The sequence below is a fragment of the Euphorbia lathyris genome, chromosome 6 (genome assembly GCF_963576675.1).
Source record: "Euphorbia lathyris chromosome 6, ddEupLath1.1, whole genome shotgun sequence".
Classification (NCBI taxonomy): Eukaryota; Viridiplantae; Streptophyta; class Magnoliopsida; order Malpighiales; family Euphorbiaceae; genus Euphorbia; species Euphorbia lathyris.
The window spans coordinates 42261424-42279520 of NC_088915.1; the positions used below are offsets into that span (position 1 = coordinate 42261424).

The 18097-nt window shown below is 35.8% G+C and overlaps 1 protein-coding gene across 4 annotated transcripts; it reads left to right on the forward strand.

Moving 5' to 3' along the window:
- The first annotated feature begins 1214 nt into the window (after positions 1 to 1214).
- LOC136232822 (protein farnesyltransferase subunit beta) lies at positions 1215 to 16925 on the forward strand. Of its 4 annotated transcripts, XM_066022253.1 has the most exons (15): positions 1488 to 1529; positions 1620 to 1706; positions 2133 to 2198; positions 2665 to 2770; positions 7468 to 7503; positions 8551 to 8633; positions 8724 to 8777; positions 9093 to 9144; positions 9776 to 9840; positions 15261 to 15350; positions 15506 to 15578; positions 15820 to 15906; positions 15992 to 16157; positions 16328 to 16395; positions 16500 to 16925. In XM_066022253.1, the coding sequence occupies exons 3-15, from the start codon at positions 2194 to 2196 to the stop codon at positions 16743 to 16745; spliced, it is 1131 nt and encodes a 376-aa protein (XP_065878325.1). In that variant the 5' UTR covers positions 1488 to 1529; positions 1620 to 1706; positions 2133 to 2193; the 3' UTR covers positions 16746 to 16925. The 4 variants fall into 4 exon arrangements, with proteins under 4 accessions (XP_065878323.1, XP_065878324.1, XP_065878325.1 ...); XM_066022251.1 differs by lacking the exon at positions 2133 to 2198 and having other exon boundaries at positions 1215 to 1529; XM_066022252.1 differs by lacking the exon at positions 2133 to 2198 and having other exon boundaries at positions 1216 to 1529; positions 15294 to 15350.
- Positions 16926 to 18097: the final 1172 nt, after the last annotated feature.

Here is an 18097-nt window from a genome sequence, read left to right on the forward strand (position 1 = left end):
GTTGATGTTAGTATTTAAAATGTCCAATATAGGGCAAATTATTAGAAGCACCCGGTTCTCCATGTCAAATGAAGGACCTCCTATACATATTTTGACATATATAATACGGACCCACATATATTATAAGAAACCCCAGTATTTTACTTATTACATGGGGTCACACTACACGTGTCCAAATGTGAATTGAAGGTGCTATGAGTGACATGAAAGACCGTATGCTTAATATAAGGACTCCTAATATGAACATGTTTTAAATTAATTAACAAATAAATTATAAAATAAAAAATACAGTATACAAATTAATAAAAATAATTTAAATAAAAAATTTATTGAACACAATAAAACATTGTTTTTCGATAATTATGTTCTAAAAATAAAAATAATGTTAAAAAGGAAACACATTTTATGAAAATAAGAAGGATAATTTTGTCAATAACAAGTAACTACAAACAGATGTTCATGAAAAAGCTCTTTTAGAGCTTTTCGTGAAAAACTCTAAAAAAGATCTTTTCGTGAAAAACTCCAAAATGCTGTAGTGTCTAGAGAAAATGCTAAACGCTGCGGTTATATAAACCTAACCAAACAGACCCTTAATACACCTATATATGAATTGATTTACAAAAGGGCCTAATATACCCATATATGAAAGATCAAAGGTTCAATGTATTTAAATGAAAGATCGAGGGCTTAATGCGTCAAAACTGAAAGATCAGGGGTTCAATGTATCTAAATGAAAGATCAAGCTCTTAATACACTAAACAATGAAAGATCATGTACCTCGTAATGCTTTTTGCCTTAGGACTTGATTGGATGAAGGGTAGGGAAGAGTTAATAAAGGAAGGGTAGAGAATGGTAGGAAAAGGTAAGCAAAGGAAAGGAATGGGAAGAAAGAGTAATTTCTAACCCTTCCAAACCCACCAAATTGGAAGTTTGAAAATTGGATGAAATTTCTTAAAAAGAAACCCTTCAAACCCTTATCCTTCTAATTTTGTGTGTGTTTCAAACATGGATTCGTAGAAACCCTTACTAAACCTTCCCCCTCCTCAAACAAAAGTTTTTATCAACCCTTAAGTCCTTCCCTTAATAGCCCTCTATCCAATCAAGCCCTTAAAATAATTAATCATGGGTTTATGCATAAAAAATGTTACAGTTCAGGAACTTCAACATTTTTTTTTTTTTTTTTTTTTTTTTTTTTTTTGCCTAAAACGACTTCCAAGTTCCACCCAATCCCCCACCCGAGAACAAAGGGAAAATTGGCGCCCCATTGTTGTTTTCAGTTACACTTGCTTTCACTTGACGCAAAAGCAAATTTGCATATCCACTGACTTGCAGTCAAGCTAACGAAAATTTTGAGGCACTCAACTCACTCAACACTCATACCTGAGCCTATCGGAGCTAATGTACTCGGCGGAATCATCGACTAGACGCCGGCCGACGGTAAGCCAACACGAGCAATGGATGGTTCAGGATCAAGTGTTCCAGATCTATGATATCTTCGCTAATATTCCTCAAAAGGCTCAAACCCTAATGTAAAGAGAAAGAGTTCTTATAGTCACTATTGATTGATGACTTCAGTTCTGCTTATCTTTTCACTTCCAAGTTAATTTGTTTTTCCATAGGTTAGAGCTTCAACGGGATATGCATATGGAATACTTAACAAGAGGACTCATGCAACTCGGCCCCTCTTTTGTTGTTTTGGATGCTAAGTGCGTATTTCCTTCTTTTTGTTAATATATTAATTTTCTGTCCATTTTTACTTGAAAATTCCACTAACTTGAATTTATTGGTCAGTGACGTGGTTCGCTATTGGACTTCTTATACCTGTGAAGTACTTATGTGTCTGTCGTTCGAACTATCTTGCGTTTTATTACATGGACATATTCCAACACATTTTTGCATTAGATCTCTTTGTGCACGCAACTAAAGTAAAATAGTTAGAATAGTGGTAATTGACAATCTGTTTAATGTCGAAATTGGGTAGCAGCAGGGTGGGAACTTTTGCTGATTGAAAGTTGGAAGATGTTCTAAAATCCATTTTTTTTTTGTTAGATACTACGACCTATCTAATCTTCATTTTATGACGTGTTTATCCTTGCTGATTGCTATTATTTATGTTTTATGCGGTTCATCAGATCTCAAATAGGATAAGTGGATGGAAGGCGAAAATCTTGAAACCTGCCTTGAAAGTTGAAAATGAGGTCTTTCGTGACTTAAAAAATTTATTTTCCTTTTTTTCCCTATAAATATTTACAAAGCAATTATGGCTTTCTTTTTTGCAGATATGTCTTTAATTGCTTGTTAGATCTGAACTAGAAATTTCTCAATCTTGTTTCTAATTCCTTTTAGAGCCTTTACAATTGGTGGTTACAGTGTAATGGTTTTGTAGACGTGGATAGAAGGGAAAAACAATTCTGTTGGTGTATTTACAAGATACAGAAGAGCTTCTAAATTTACTGGCTATGCTTAAATTTGCTAATTGAATTTAGGAAGCTTTAATTGTGGAAAATGGTATGATATTTTGGACTGCTTAGCGAGGTATAACGGGCTTCCTTTTCTTTGTCTTGGGATGCCACCTATGTAAAAATCATTCATATGCCAAAGTTGATTCCTATTTTTATATCTAGGTATTCTTTCCTTTTTATATATATATACATATATATGCAGTCGACCATGGCTTTGCTACTGGATTCTGCACTCAATTGCTTTGTTGGGGGACTCTGTTGATTACGAACTAGAGAATAACTCCATTGACTTTCTCAGTTGTTGTCAGGTATGAAGTTTTCAATAAATTATTTCTGATGCTTAATCTGCATAACTCTTATCATTGAAGTTCTCTGAACTTTTCATGTTGCGAAATTGTAGACAAGAAGTGATTTTTCTTAGTTTGAATATCTTCCCACATAAATGCATATAGGTGCGTACATATGACATATCTCAATAATGCTGCAATAATCAAAGATCTATATTAATATGATATGTATTAATAACTGAATCTTGAATTCGTCTTAATGAATGATAGGCACAAACCTAGTTTATATAGAGAATACAATGAGGTGATGTGGAATGTTCTAGACCACTAGATAATAACAAACAATAACAAACTTTTACCTACTCTCTTTTATTCTGTTTTTGTTCCTTTTTGATTCTGTTTTTATTCATTTTTGACAGTTAATAGTTTTAACTGTCTTTAATAGCCATCCCTAAAGCTTAACCATTTCTTTTACTCTTCAATATCTTCCCCTCAAGATGAAGCACACTAAACAATCTTCATCTTGTTTAAGAATCCCACCATCTGTGGTCCCGTTGGAGCTTTAGTAAGCATATCTGCAACTTATTTGCATGATTGTCACATTTTAATGAAATAGGAAGTTCTGGCTCTATGTTGAATTCCTTCAATAGAAAAGTTAGCCATTTGAGCTCACAAGATGTTGTTGCCATTGCTCGATATTCAGCTTCTGCTGAGCTTTTACTAACAGTCCTTTGCTTCTTCGACTTCTAAGAGACTAAGCAATATCCCATAAAATCATAGTATCTTGTGACAGACTTCCTTGTAATCTTGCATCTCCCCCAATCTGAATCACAAAAATCTTCCATGACACTTAAGTTTGATTGAGAGTCATAATAGATCCCCACCGAATTAGTGCCTTTTACGTATCTTACTATATATAGAGCGGCCTCCATCTGTTGGCTTACTCATATATTGACTCAGTTTTTGAGTCACAAAAGCAATAACAGACCTGGTGAAGCCAAGATAAAGTAATTTGCCAACAAGTTTCGTGTATCTTTCTGGTTTATCATAATTTGTCCCTGCTACATCTAGTTTGAGTCCTGCAGGAAAGGGACTTGTAGTGATTGTAGCTTGATCTAAACCGGCCTCATTCACTAAATCTTTGATGTACTTGGACTGTGTTATCATTAAACCCCTACTTCATCTGGCCAGTTCTATTCCCAAGAAGTATTTAACTTCTCCCAAGTTCTTGATGGTGAAACTTTTGTCAAGTGCCGACTTAACTTCCTCAGTTATAGCCATAGAGGTGCTTGTGATGAGTACATCATCAACATAAACTATTAGCGCCAAAAACTCACCTCCTGCTTTCTTAGTGAAGAGGCAATAATCATGTATAGACTTAGTAAAGCCTAGTTGCAGCAGCTGTTCGGTGAAGACCTTGTTCCACTGTCTTATTGCTTGTTTTAGTCCATATAAGGACTTCTTCAATCTGCAAACCATGCCTTATTGAGCCTTTGAATATCCTGCAGGTGGGTCCATGTAGAGTTCTTCTTCAATGGTGCCATGCAATTATACATCTCTTGATACACAGTTTATGTGTATCTAGTCTGTACACTGTCCATCCTTTTTGACCTGCTGAGCCTCCCAGATAAATGCTTCTTATTGCTCTATCTGCAAATTTGCTCTTTTGTGGATCAATGTTCATCACGTAGCTTTGGCAACCAAAGGTTCTCAGATCTCCGTATGCAAGTTGTTTGTTATACAGTTTTTCGTAAGGTGGTTTCCATTTCAGGACCTTAGTGGGATAGATATTGAGCAACATAGCTGCATGTAGCATGGCTTCTCCCCAAAATTTAGTAGGAAGGTTTCCTTGTTTTAGAAGAGCTCTAGCAACATTAACCAAACTCCTATGTCTTCTCTCCATAACCCCATTCGGCTGAGGGGTATAAACACCGGATCTTTGATGCAATATGCCAAAAGTTTTGAGAACTTGTTGAGTATGACTTAGAAATTCTGTACTATGATCTATTCTTACAGAGTCTAATAAAATCTTGCAGCAGCTGTGTCACTTGATGCTTATGTTTAAACAGTACAATCTAGATAACTCGAGTGAAATCATCTACAATTGTGATCATATATCTATCCCCTGTCATGAAGCACTGTCTATATGGCCTCAGCAGTCCATGTGAACTAATTCAAAGGCTTGCTTTGTTTTAATTTCACTATGTTGAAATGGTTTCCTGTTGTATTTAGCTTGAATACAAACATCACATTCATTGAAAATCTCAGAGTACACATTTGGTAATTGAAACAAATGTTTGAACATTTCTTTAGAAATATGGCCTAGTAAACTCTCCTGTTACTTTTTTATCAAAAGAACCTTGACTGAGATAGTATAGTCCTTCATGCATCCTACCCACTTATAAAGGCTTAAAACATGCCTGGTCCTGCAAAATGCAGTACTTAGACCAAAATTTCACTGACATTTGTTGAATCTTGAAGCAATTTGCTCAGAGACAATAAATGGTACTTGAAATTAGGGATATAAAGCACATTCATCAAATTAAGACCCTCTTTAATGACATAGTGCCTTGATATGCTACCAATTGTGCTTCTCCAATTGGCAATAATACTCTTTTTGGAATCTGCAACTTTGTTACATTCTTCAATAATCTCAAATCATATGCCATGTGTAGTGGCCCCGGAGTCAATTATCCTGCATTGTTAACATTAAGATCATCATGAGCATGGGGTAGACTCATACCTGAACATGCACCAGCAAATGCAGAAAATTCTTGATGAGAAATATCTTGTGGAGCTTTGCCTCGCATGATCCTTTGAACTTCTTATTGTATCATCAGCTTCATTGCATGAGGCTTGTACCCTTCTATTCTTTTTCCTTTGAACCAGTCTGGATACCCCTTAATTCTGAAGCACTCATTTCTTTCATGGCCCCCTTTTTTACAATATGAGCAACATTTCTCCTCCTTTGATTTGCATTTTTAGACCCCTTTGCATTACCTCCTGAACCACCAGAATTGCTTGAATTACTTGTATTTCCTCCTCCTGTATTACCTGCATATCGTTGCCTTTTGGAATTGTTAGCATTATTGCTTCTATTTCCAAAATTTCTATTGTTTCCCCCAAAAGACATGTTCACAAAGTCTGTGACAGTCTCAGTATCATTGTTTCTTGGATCTTCAATTGTTAGGAGCATTGAGAATGCTTTGCCAACAGATGGAAGAGGATCCATGATGAGAATTTGGTTTTTCACATGGTTAAACTCAGTATTGAGCCCTGATAAGAACTGCATCAGTTGCTCTTCTTTCTTTTGTTCAAGAGTCAATTTTCTAGACTCTTCACATTTAGAGGTCTTAGTTGGCTTAATAACATTATATTCATCCCACATTCTTTTAATCTTGTTGAAAAACTCTACCAGACTCATAGTTCCATGTGATATACTTGCAATTTCTCTCCTCAATCTAAGAATAAAAGGACCGTTACTCTTCTCATATCGTAATGCTATTTCATTCCACCATTTTCTTGAAGAAGTAGCATGCAGAAAAACTTCAGCTAAATCCTTAGATAAAACATTTAATATCCATGAAATCACTAAATCATCAATTTGTTTCCATTTTAGATACGCTTCTGAGTCTTTATCGTGAGGCTCATCATTTTTCAGTGTGAAATCAGTTTTCTTCTTAGCATTTAAAGCTAACATCATCAATCATTCAATACAGAACTTACTAACACTAATTCTGGATTATCATTATGATTATTCACATTATTGGACTCCATGCCTGCTTCTGGATGATTCAATCGATTCTCTGAAACTTGATTTTCGAACATGCTCTGAACCTTGCTTGATCCTTGATCTGTACTTTCTGCGGAATTTCGATTGAAACTTTCTACTGGTTCTTCTTCTTCTTCACTTGCGCCTTGATCGCTTACAACTTGTGCATATGATTTCAACCTTTTTCTCATCTCTGGGCTCGAATCAATTCAAAATTTCTTGCATGGATGGATCTCCATGGATGCTCTGATACCATATTAATAACATCAAAGAGAGAAAATGAAACTGAATCTTGAATCCATATTATTGAATGATAGGCACAAACCTAGTTTATAAAGAGAATACAATGAGGTGATGTGGAATGGTCTAGACCACTAGATAATAACAAATAATAACAAACTTTTACCTACTCTCTTTTATTCTGTTTTTATTCCTTTTTGACAGTTAATAGTTTTAACTGTCTTTAATAATATGCATAATTGATGTGGATGAGAATTACAAGTGTGGTATCAAACTCACTCGTTGTACGCTCTTATGCTCTTCAACCTCATGCTTTTACTCCACATACATGATGATTCAAGGATTGTTCAATTCGGATATAAGTGAAGATAAGATTGTGAAAAAAAAGGACACCTTTAATAGAAAACTTTATAGAAAATAACAAGATAGAGTTGAGGTTGTTATAATATTCAATGTTACAGCTGCAGAAAAATAGTTTAGGTTATCACTAGGGATGCTCCTCTTGAAAGAGCTACTGGAATCAACTATTGCAATTTCCTGCTTCTTTTTTTCTTTGGATCTAAGATTTCTCGTACAGTTGAAATAAAAGTTTACAAAAACAATTTTTCTTCTTACTTTTCGATTATATTAGCCGTGCATATGTATGAGGTGTAGTTGTGTCACAAATCTCTATTTGTTTTAATTTTGTGGTTTCTTGCATCAACAGGACCCTGATGGTGGATATGGTGGTGGACCTGGGCAGGCAAGTATTTAGTGTCTTGAATCATCAAGATGACATACATCTTCTTGAGTTTATGTTTGTTCTATTTTTGCCAATTTCTGTCAGAACTTTCTGGCGTCAGATTAGAAAGGAATAGAAGAAGAGAATTAGAGAGAGAAGAGAGAAGAGAGAAGAATGAGGGAAAAGAGAATTTTGCAGAATTTAGGAAGAAGAAAGAAAATGACTTCATTAATCTTTTGCATAACCAAAAAGATATGTCCTCCTCCTCTATATAGAGCATGGGCAAAAACAGTTACAGATAACTACCAACAACTCCACTCCTACCACTACTGCATATAACTGTCCTAGCCTTTAGGGAAAAGAAATAATACAGGAAATAGGAAATAACAACTATTTTAATAGAATAAACTAATTCCAGAACTAATTATCTCAATTAGTCCTTCAACTTCTTAACTCGACACTGGTATGTGACAATTTCCATATTATTGTAATGTTTTGTGAGAGATATTTTCCAAACTTGGGCCTTGAAACCTGCTCTTACCTCTCCACTCATCCGTCGGTCCGAATTGCAACAAATAATATGACATACCTTTTTCTCTTTGTGTGCACTAATGAAAGTAAATGGTTAAATTTACTGTGATTTTATTATAAATTTTCATGTTTTTTTGGGAACATAAAGTGGTCTTCCAAGGTAGATTTGTAATCCGTCTATATATATATATATTTTGTAATATCACTTATTTTATTTTGTATGTATTTCTTTAGAAACCTCCTTGAGTTGACTTCAGCTATGTAGCACGGAAATGGGAAACAAAACGGAAACGGATACCGGGAAACGTTATTTCTAAGAAAAATTAGCTAGGAAATGGTAATGGAAACGGAAAAGAAACAAAAACAAACACGAAACACGGAAACGCTTAATGAAAAAGAGTTTCCGTGCAACATAGGCAGGATAAGACTAGATGTTATTATTATGCGATTTAATGGATTTGCTGCTTTCATATTTCTTTTTGAATGATATATTTTACCAGTAAAGAAATTTTGTTTTCCTGTCAATGTTTAATTCAGATGCCTCATCTTGCAACAACTTATGCTGCGGTTAATTCACTTATTACTTTGGGTGGACATAGAGCCTTGTCATCTATTAATAGGTGGTCAGTTTTTCTGTTTACTGAAGATTTGTCAATTTGTGCAATTATATGATATATGCTTTTTGGAATTAATTTTAATGTACATTTCAGATGTAAACTATACACATACTTGCGTCGAATGAAAGACCCAAGTGGGGCATTCAGGTGAACTTTATCTTCTTCTCAAAACGGTTCCGTTGAGAAATTGCATTGGCTTAGGCTCTGTAGTTGCATAGGCCTGCATGCAATTATGTATATTTTTCAGAGGAATTTTCTAGTTTGAAATACCCATCCTTTATATATTTCTTTCTGTATTTTTTAATGTTCTGATTTTTTTTTCTTTAAACTGAGTGGCAGTTCACAGTAACATTGGCAAAAATTGTCCATATTGCACTTATTCATTACTGTAAAATGTATTTTTTTTTTTTTTTTTTAATGATGAGCTATGAATAGAATCTCAGTCTGACTTTTCAACCATAGGATGCATGATGATGGGGAAATTGATGTGCGGGCTTGCTACACTGCCATTTCAGTAAGTTGGCTATACCTAGTTCTTTAATGAATGAAATGCATCATGCACATATTTGGCAAACCGGTGTTAATAGTACACTCAAAATACCTCGATCCCGTTTTACTTGAAACATTTCCTTTTTCGGGTTAATATCACCTTTTAAATTTGTTCATAGAATTCTAACCACTCAAGAGTATATTAAAGATATCGTTTGGTTCAGCTGGGTACTTGAAAAAGGAGATTTCATCTCATTTTCTATTCTTCTCCAACTTGTAAAAGATTTAACGTAGATTGGGTACTTAAGGGGAAATGCTTACGACAAAAAAAAAAAAAGAGTAATAAGGGATACTGCGATAGGGCTGATGCAATTCCAATATGATTCTTGTTCTAGGCTATTGGAAAATTAATAAGTTTTGATCCTGCTTTGTTATTTTCTTGATGTCATTGTCATGTTATTAATATTATTGCTTGCATATAGCACGGCTAGAGGGTATGGAGTAGCATTGCACAATAGCTAGCATAGATTGATACTACAATATTTGTATATTGAAGCTTTTCGTTGCATATGCTTCTTATCTTTTTCCTTTTATTTCATAATTTGCCCGTGAAACATTGCTTACTTTTCTGTACCTCCCATGTTTGTTTAAACCAGGTTGCAAGCATTCTTGACATTTTGGATGAGGAACTGGTCAAGGATGTTGGTAATTATATCTCAAGGTTGGTTTTGATCAACTTTTGCTTTTATCATGAACCATACTTTTTTTTTTTTTTGGAAAAGAAAAGACCATGCATTAAATAGAATCAGAATACAAGGCTTGAACAATGAAATCTGGAGGGCTAGTATGCCACTCTATCAGTCCTGACATAGAATAGGATGCCCTTTCAAATTCATGGGCAACACTAACAACAACAACAACAACAACAACAACAAAGCCTTAGTCCCGAAATGATTCGGGGTCGGCTAACATGAGTCATCATATAAAACCGTGAAATCAAGTCGTGTCAGCGACATAAATTCTCTCCCCCTCATATTTTCCTCAATCCCGAATAAACTCATATCAAGTCATGGGCAACACTAACGACCAGCAGAAATGATACTAACATCATTAAACGAATGAATCAACATATTACCATCATCAAGAACAAGGCCATAATAAGACCCGAAGGCAGGTTGATTTAAGAATCTAAAACTATCACCTCTGCATCGGTTTCAACAAGACAACCGTCCATACCTTTTCTATTAAACCAACTTAGAGCTTCCCGAATGCCCATAGCTTCCCCTGCACGAGGCAAGAAATCACCCCGCACAAGTTTGGAAAAAGTTCCACAAAACTTGCCGTTGCAGTTCCGTAGCACCGCCCCTAAACCCAACAGACCTGATCCCGAGATAATGTAAGCATCCACATTCATCCCCTTTGATTGAGCATCTTGCCACTCCTTCAACCCAATGCACGCTAGATGAAAACAAACATCCGCAAAATTCCTTGAATTATTCCAAATAGAATTGTTTCTATTCAGCCACATATTCCACACAACCATAGCCCACAAACAACAATTCTCAACACTAAAATTCGCAAGAATGAATTCCAACCAATCTTTAAAGCAAAGAAAATCGCCACCCAACGCTCTACCCAAACCAGACGCGTTCCAAACAGACTAAGCGTGAATACAATCTCTAAACATATGTAAAATAGACTCAAAATCTGAATTACAGATAGCACAAACATGATTGACAGCCACACGTTTCTCCGTAAGCACAACACTTGTAGGCAAAACATTTCTACAAGCACGCCAAAGCATATTACGCACCTTATGGGGAACTTTCAAGCTCCACATCTTCTTCCACATATTATTACAGTCAGAACTAAGGGTTCTAGCGTTAGAATTCGGGGAAGAATTCAGGGAAGAAAAGGATATAGAATAGAAAAGAAGAGAGAAATTAGGAAAAAGAAAAAAGAATAATTCATTAAAATTTTGGATGGGAATCTAGTACAATCACTGCCTTCCAAATAGGGAACAGAGGACAAAAACGGTTAGCAAAGCGGTCTAACAAATTCACTAGAGTCCAAAATAGCTAACAACTAGCAAATCTAACATCTAGAAGCATCTTGGGGAATTAAAGGCAATACATAAAATGCATAGCTGATATAGAAATAGAAGAACTAACAAAATTAACGATATTGAGCCAAATTACACAATTGGTCCCCTAACTTTATGAGCATACGTGACAATTTCCCCTCCTTTGCTGCATTCTTGTCCCCAAGAATGGAAAAATTATGGTAACTGTGCTTCAGTTGTAGCAGAGTCTTCCCATATAGAGTCAATGGAAGGAAGTCCTTCCCATTAAATGAGGAGTTGAGGCACCGAGAGATCACCTTTGATGGCATTTCTGGCAATGTTGGAGTGATAATGAATTCTGCATTAGAAGTAGGAGGCAGGGTAGAAAGGGGAGACACTGCTGGTGCTTGTTTCCTCTTTAGTAATGAAATATGAAAAACATTGTGGATGTGGCAAGAAGTAGGAAGCTGTAGTTTATAGGCCACTTTGCCAATTCTGTCCAGAATCTTGTAGGGTCCATAGTACCTTTTTGAGAGTTTGAGTGAAACTCTAAGGGCCATTATAGATTGTCTATATGACTGAAGCTTACGAAACACCAAATCACGTGTTGCAAACTCTCTATCAGTTCTTTTAGCATCTGCAAACTATTCCATTCTATTCAGTGCTTTAGCAAGGCTCTCCTTGAGCTGAGTTATCACCTTAGCTCTCTCTTGCAGTAGTTCCTCCACAGAAGCTACTTTGGAAGTTTGAGAGAGAAGTATGGGTAGCTGGCGAATGATTTCATACAAGGCTTCACGAGGGGACATGTTAATTGAGCTGTGGTATGAAGAATTATGCCAAGCTTAACCACTTATACCATTTCTTAGGTTGAAGAAAACACATGCTCTTTAGGTAACCCTCCAAACACTGATTTAATCTTTTGAACTGGCCATCCGTTTTGAGGATGATAGGCACTGGTAAACTGTAATTGCGTGTCCAACAGTTTCATCAGTTCTTTTCAAAATACCCCTTTGAAGATTCTATCTCTACCCGTCGCTATATATCTGGGTATTCCATGCAACTTGATGATGTGATCCAAAAATTCGACCTCACCTTCTAAGTTTAGCATATTTAATTTCTTCGTAGTGCATTGCTGACCAGGAAAGAACCTGTCACCATATTTCCAGCAGACTCTAGGTGTCCTTTTAAAGTTAGTGACAATTAAGATAGGTTTTGGGTCAAGGGGTTTAGGATTAAGGCTGCAGAGGAGCTAGGTTGGGTTTGAGGTTTAATGGAAGAAATTGGAGTAGGGTTCCATGGGCTTAGATTTAGGTATAACTGCTTCTATTAGTTCTTTTATATGGGTTTCCTGCAATTTCGCTAGCTTATTTGTCGTATTTATATCTGTAGGTTGGCTAGACCTTAGTGCAGATTGTATCTCAGGTTGTAATCCTGGTTGGGGTGATTGTGGGGAATACCTTCTCCATTTTGAGTTTCATGGTTTCAAACTGCTCCTGGTACTGCAGTATAGTCGATGTTTGCCTTAGATTTGCCATTTCCTCCACCACATCTTGCAATTCAGTGTCCTGGAATAGTTTGGAGACTTTTTCAAAGAAAACTAGTCAGCTAGCTCCATGGTTTTCTTGGATCCAGTTTTTGTACCACTTATCAGCCTTGCCTTGCAGGTACAGTCCTGCAAGCTCCACCTTCTCCTCAGCTGATAATATTTCCGGCACTTGCTCACCCCATTTCAACATCAGATCCCTCAAAATGTGGTAGCTCACATTTTGGTAACATCTTGGTTATGTGATGTGGAATTTCCCAGAATTCCTCATCTAGTGTTGATTGGGGAAGTTGCAGATCTCTAAAACGAGGGTTGCTCAAAAGATGGTTGAACAATCTTAGCAATGGCGGCTGCAGATTTATTGAGTTCCTCCAACATTTGCTGGGTGTTAAGTTGATCCTTACGAAACTGCACATGATCCAAGCAGATGGAATCCATCCTTTGCTAGTATGCTGGTTGAACATCTAACAGTTGGGCTTGCATCGATTGCAATTGATTAGCTGTTAACCATAGTTTCTCGATAAGCTTTGGTAACTGCTCGGTAACTGCTCTGGTTTTCTTATAATGGTTGTTTACTGTACAAGAATTATAGCCAAGGAAGGAAGGTCTCTGATACCAATGGGTTCTGGCATCAAATCTAGGAAGAATTCAGGGAAGAAAAGAATAGAGAACAGAAAAGAAGAAGAAATAATTCATTAAAATCCTGGATGGAATCTAGTACAATCCTTGCCCTCTAAATAGAGAAGATAGCACAAATACGGTTAGCACAGCTGTCTAACAAACTCACTAGAGTCCAAATAGCTTACAACTAACAAATCTAACATCTAGAAGCATCTGAGGGAATTAAAGGCGATACAGAAAATGCATAGCTAATACAGAAATAGAACTAACAGAATTAACGATATTGGACCAAATTACACAATTGGTTCCCTAATTTTAGGGGCATACGTGACAGGTTCACCTTCTAGAATAACTTTTTTGATGCATGCAATGTAGTGCTTATTAATCAATGAAAACATCATATGTTTTTGTAAATTGGCAAAAAGCATAATTAAGCCCCTGAACTTTCCAGGTTTTAAGGATCAAGCCCTTGATCAATTATTTTTCCACATTGAGCCCCTGATCATTGATTTTGTTATGGATTTGGCCCTTATTTAACTTTTTCGTTAAGTTTAAGAGATGAGAAGATCGATTTGGCGATTCTAATGTTGAAAATCACAAAATGGGAGAAGAGAAAATCGAGTATGGAAGTATATACTGGAAATTAATTTCTACAATTTCGTGTTAGTTTTTAATTTTTTTATCTCTCCTAGTCAAGGAATTCTTGTTTTTATTTGTCCATGTCAACAAGCCGAATCACCCTAATGATGTATACAGTCCAAATTCGACGAAAAAGTTTAAATAAGGGCTTAATCCATAATAGAATTAATGATCAAGGGCTCAATGTGGAAAAATAAATGATCAGGGGCTTAATCCTTAAAACAGTCAAAGTTCAGGGGCTTAATTATGCTTTTTGCCTTTTGTAAATTTGCATGTATTTTACAGACTTGATAATGCCTCCATGTATGATTGATTGTTACTATAAAGTTTCTTGTAGTGCCTTTGGCCTTTATGTTAGTTACTTACACCCATGGCCACTGAAATTTAGCCTGGCCAATAAACTTTCAAAACATATCACAAAAGTCATTCAACTTCCACTTTACTAACATTAAAGTCACTCTTACCATTGACCATGTATTAACCTTTGACCCAGCTTCTCACCTGCAATCTCATTCTGTCTCCTGCCCTTTATTTTTTTTTCTATCCCTTTTTCACCCTTAAAATGTCCCCTCCATTCTCTCACTTTTCTTCCCTCTCTCTCATCTCTTTATCTCTTCTCTTTCTATCAAATTGCAAAAGATAATCCCCAATCAAAGCAAGTATCAGTCAAAAATTGGATAACGGAAATCCACATAACTATAATGAAAAAAAGAAATTCATGTTGAACTCTGAATCCAGCGAATGACACCAGAGTTCCATCATCGTTAGGGATGGTGCATTCCAAGCCACAACCAGGATCAAGGACAATCTTCTATTGGAAAATCTCAAGCAGAAAACGACAGTTCAATAACATATGAACCGAACTCGCAAGACTAAGGATAATTTGTAAAGATTTGTTAACTGAAAAAAAGAGAGAAGATGCTTAATAAAAGCACAAAAGCAAAGAGGAACAAAAAACAATCATGAAAAAATAGAAAAAGGGCGAGATGCTTATCGTAGGAAGTAGGGAATGCACAGAGGGAGATGAACGGTGAGCAGTAACGAAGAGTGAGAAAATCACTAGAAGGAAAAGGGGAGGGAGGGAGAGAAGACCTTATTATAAGGGTAAAATAGGCAGAGAAAAAATAGCAGGTAGGAGTGGCTTAACTTTGCTTGCATCTGCATTGTTTTCCTTCAAAGTTTGTCTATGCTGTAACTGTTGGTTGTACTTTTTTGAAAAATTTTCTTGTTTAGATGCTATATTTTTCTTTTTTGATACATATTGCCTGATAAATAGGCGATTGAAGCACTCTCTTGCATCTTGCTGCAGCTGTCAAACTTACGAAGGTGGCATTGCAGGAGAACCTGGTTCTGAAGCTCATGGAGGGTATGCAACACTGTGCATCTGTACTCTTATCTCCCTTACTACCTCCCATTCCTTTGAATGGCTATTAACTTATACCAGTTTGTAATTAAATGAGGCTACATCTTCTTTCATCCCTCTCTTAGTGCCCCTCACAGATTTAGTTATTTGGCCATCAGGTACACCTTTTGTGGATTGGCTACAATGGTTCTCATCAATGAGGTCAATCGTTTGGACATAGCTGGTTTGACTGTAAGATGATGTTGCTTTTATTTCATTAACTTAAATTTTGGTTCACACTCATAGTAGTTAGTTAAGAATTGCAGTATAATGTTGTTGCCATATCATATCATAATGTGGTTGCCATATCATCATATGGTGCAGAGAAGACCTTACCTTTCTTTCCTGTTGGATAGCATCTTAGATATGTAATTACACGTAATGATTCTCAAGATGTAGTACAGTATATATTAATCTTTGGACATTATATTAGGATTGGGTGGTATTTCGACAAGGAGTGGAGGGTGGATTTCAGGGTAGAACAAACAAATTGGTTGATGGTTGCTATTCTTTCTGGCAGGTTATATTTTACCTTACTTTTAGGTAGTTGGTTTGTTTGTTTTCTTTTTTCCTGATTTATGAAATTTTAACAAAGAGTCGATCAGGGAGGCGTGTTTTCACTATTACAAAGATTAAACTCACATGGTGGTGAGCATGTGGGATTTTCTGATGCTGGCCAAGTAGTGTGCGCTACGGATAGCACTTCTGACGGAGAGAGTGCAGATGAAAATTCATCGGAGTCCGATGAAATTTTTCATTCTAATCAAGAAGGTAAAAGTTCATTTCCGAAACCGTTAATTTGTTTTTATTCTCCATTATTTTTTCTAATGATGTCTTCTCATTTTGATATCGTTGCATTATTTCTAAACCTCTATTTATTCTGTAATTTCTTTATTCTCATTGCGTCATTTGTCCATGTCCTTGGCATATGGTTTGAGCAGGCCATGGAGAAGCATCACCTCTTTTTCACAACATAGCCTTGCAGCAGTACATAATTCTGTGCTCACAGGTATGCTAGGTTACTTAGTTCTACCTAATGATAACAAAGGAAGGCATGATATGTTTTTTAGTGGCTTGTTATAACTAGATTATTGCGTAATGGTACAACCTCAGGTACAAGAGGGTGGATTCAGAGACAAACCGGGAAAGGCTAGAGACTATTATCATACATGTTATTGCCTAAGTGGGTTATCAGTGTGTCAGTATAGCTGGTCGAAAGATGAGTATTCGCCACCACTGCCAAGGGCGGTGCTGGGTTCCTACTCGAATCTTTTGGAATCCATTCATCCTCTATACAATGTTGTCATAAAGCAATACGATGAAGCTCGGGAATTCTTTTCCTCCCATGCGATGGCTTAGTCTGAGATTCGGTTCAAGATTCTAACTTATAGATTTGTGATGCAAAATGATGATTGTATTCTGAATTTTATCTAGGCTTAATACATTTTTGTCTCCTTGTATTTGTCCAAAAAATTCAAATACTTCTATATTTTGAAATAATTTTATTTACCTTTAAACTTGTTTAAATTTACCAATTGACTTTTTGAAAATTATCTATTAATCCTAAACTTTCTTAAAGTGATCTATTAGTTCCCAGAACTTGTTTAAATTATCAGGTGGATTTTAGGAATTTAAATGTTCACTTTAAACATGTAAGAGGTCAATAGAATATTTTTAAAGTTTAAGGGTCAATTTGGTGTTTTAGAACAAATTTAGAGAGCGTAGAATGTACTAACCCTTTTATTTATCTTGTAAACTTTAGAACACGGGTTTCTGAAAAATTTAAATTAGCTTCTCGAAAATGTTTTCAGGATTTAATGTGAATAAAAAACAAAAATGAAGTTTTCAAGATGGGCACTCTGTGAACGGATTTATTTATGTATATTTATCATTTTCCATAAGCAGCTAGCTAAGTGGAACTAAGTATTATGACTTGTGAGGATCGAACAATGAAGGTGAATGTTGGAGCGGATTTCTGAAGAGAAACTGTTAAAATATGTGTTAAGAAATAAATTTTAAGGAATAAATTTATGTATTTTTTAGTGTATTTTTCTAGAATATTGCAGAGTTTTCTTTTTTTTTTTCCTTAAAAAAATAGAATTAAGAGCAACTAATTTAGGAATGGGAAAATTACAAAAATGGGGCAAATGGGAGTTCTATTTACATATTTAACTCATTTATTTAACCTATTATATATCTAGACTGTTTTTGTGTGACTTTCCCATAATACCCCTAACCTTTCCACTTCCCCCTTACGCGAACGGTCTCTCCCCCCTTCTCCTTGGTTACGCGAAACGGTTGGATCCTCTATTAATGATTTTCAGGCTTTTGATCTTTCTATCTTCCTTTAAATTGCATGAAATTTGCACCATTTCTCCAAATCACAATGTATTTCTCTTCTTCCTCTCTTGATTCATCATCTTCCTAATACTAGAAAACGAAGCAATGATTCTTCATCTTCCTGTTCCTGCTCGTTACTTGGTTTCTTTCTTCTTGTTACCATCAAAGAAATGGTTATTCTACGTTGTTTCCATCATTTTTCTCAGTTTATCATATTGTTATTGTCGCTTTTAAGGGTGAAAGGCGCGAAAAATGTAAGTATGTATTTGCTTAGCGAATCGATTATTTCGCAAAGTCGATGATTTTACGAAGATCTGTGATGAGAAAGAGCCTGAAACGTGACGATCTGCTTAGCGAATCGATTATTTCGC

What these genes read in the sequence shown, in the direction of transcription:
- LOC136232822 (XM_066022251.1), top strand. Translation starts at nt 1,399, where the DNA reads ATGTACTCGGCGGAATCATCGACTAGACGCCGGCCGACGGTAAGCCAA. An exon ending in CAAAAGGCTCAAACCCTAAT is followed by an intron (nt 1,530 to 1,619) that starts GTAAAGAGAAAG and finishes GTTTTTCCATAG; the next exon opens with GTTAGAGCTTCAACGGGATA. An exon ending in TTTGTTGTTTTGGATGCTAA is followed by an intron (nt 1,707 to 2,664) that starts GTGCGTATTTCC and finishes ATATATATGCAG; the next exon opens with TCGACCATGGCTTTGCTACT.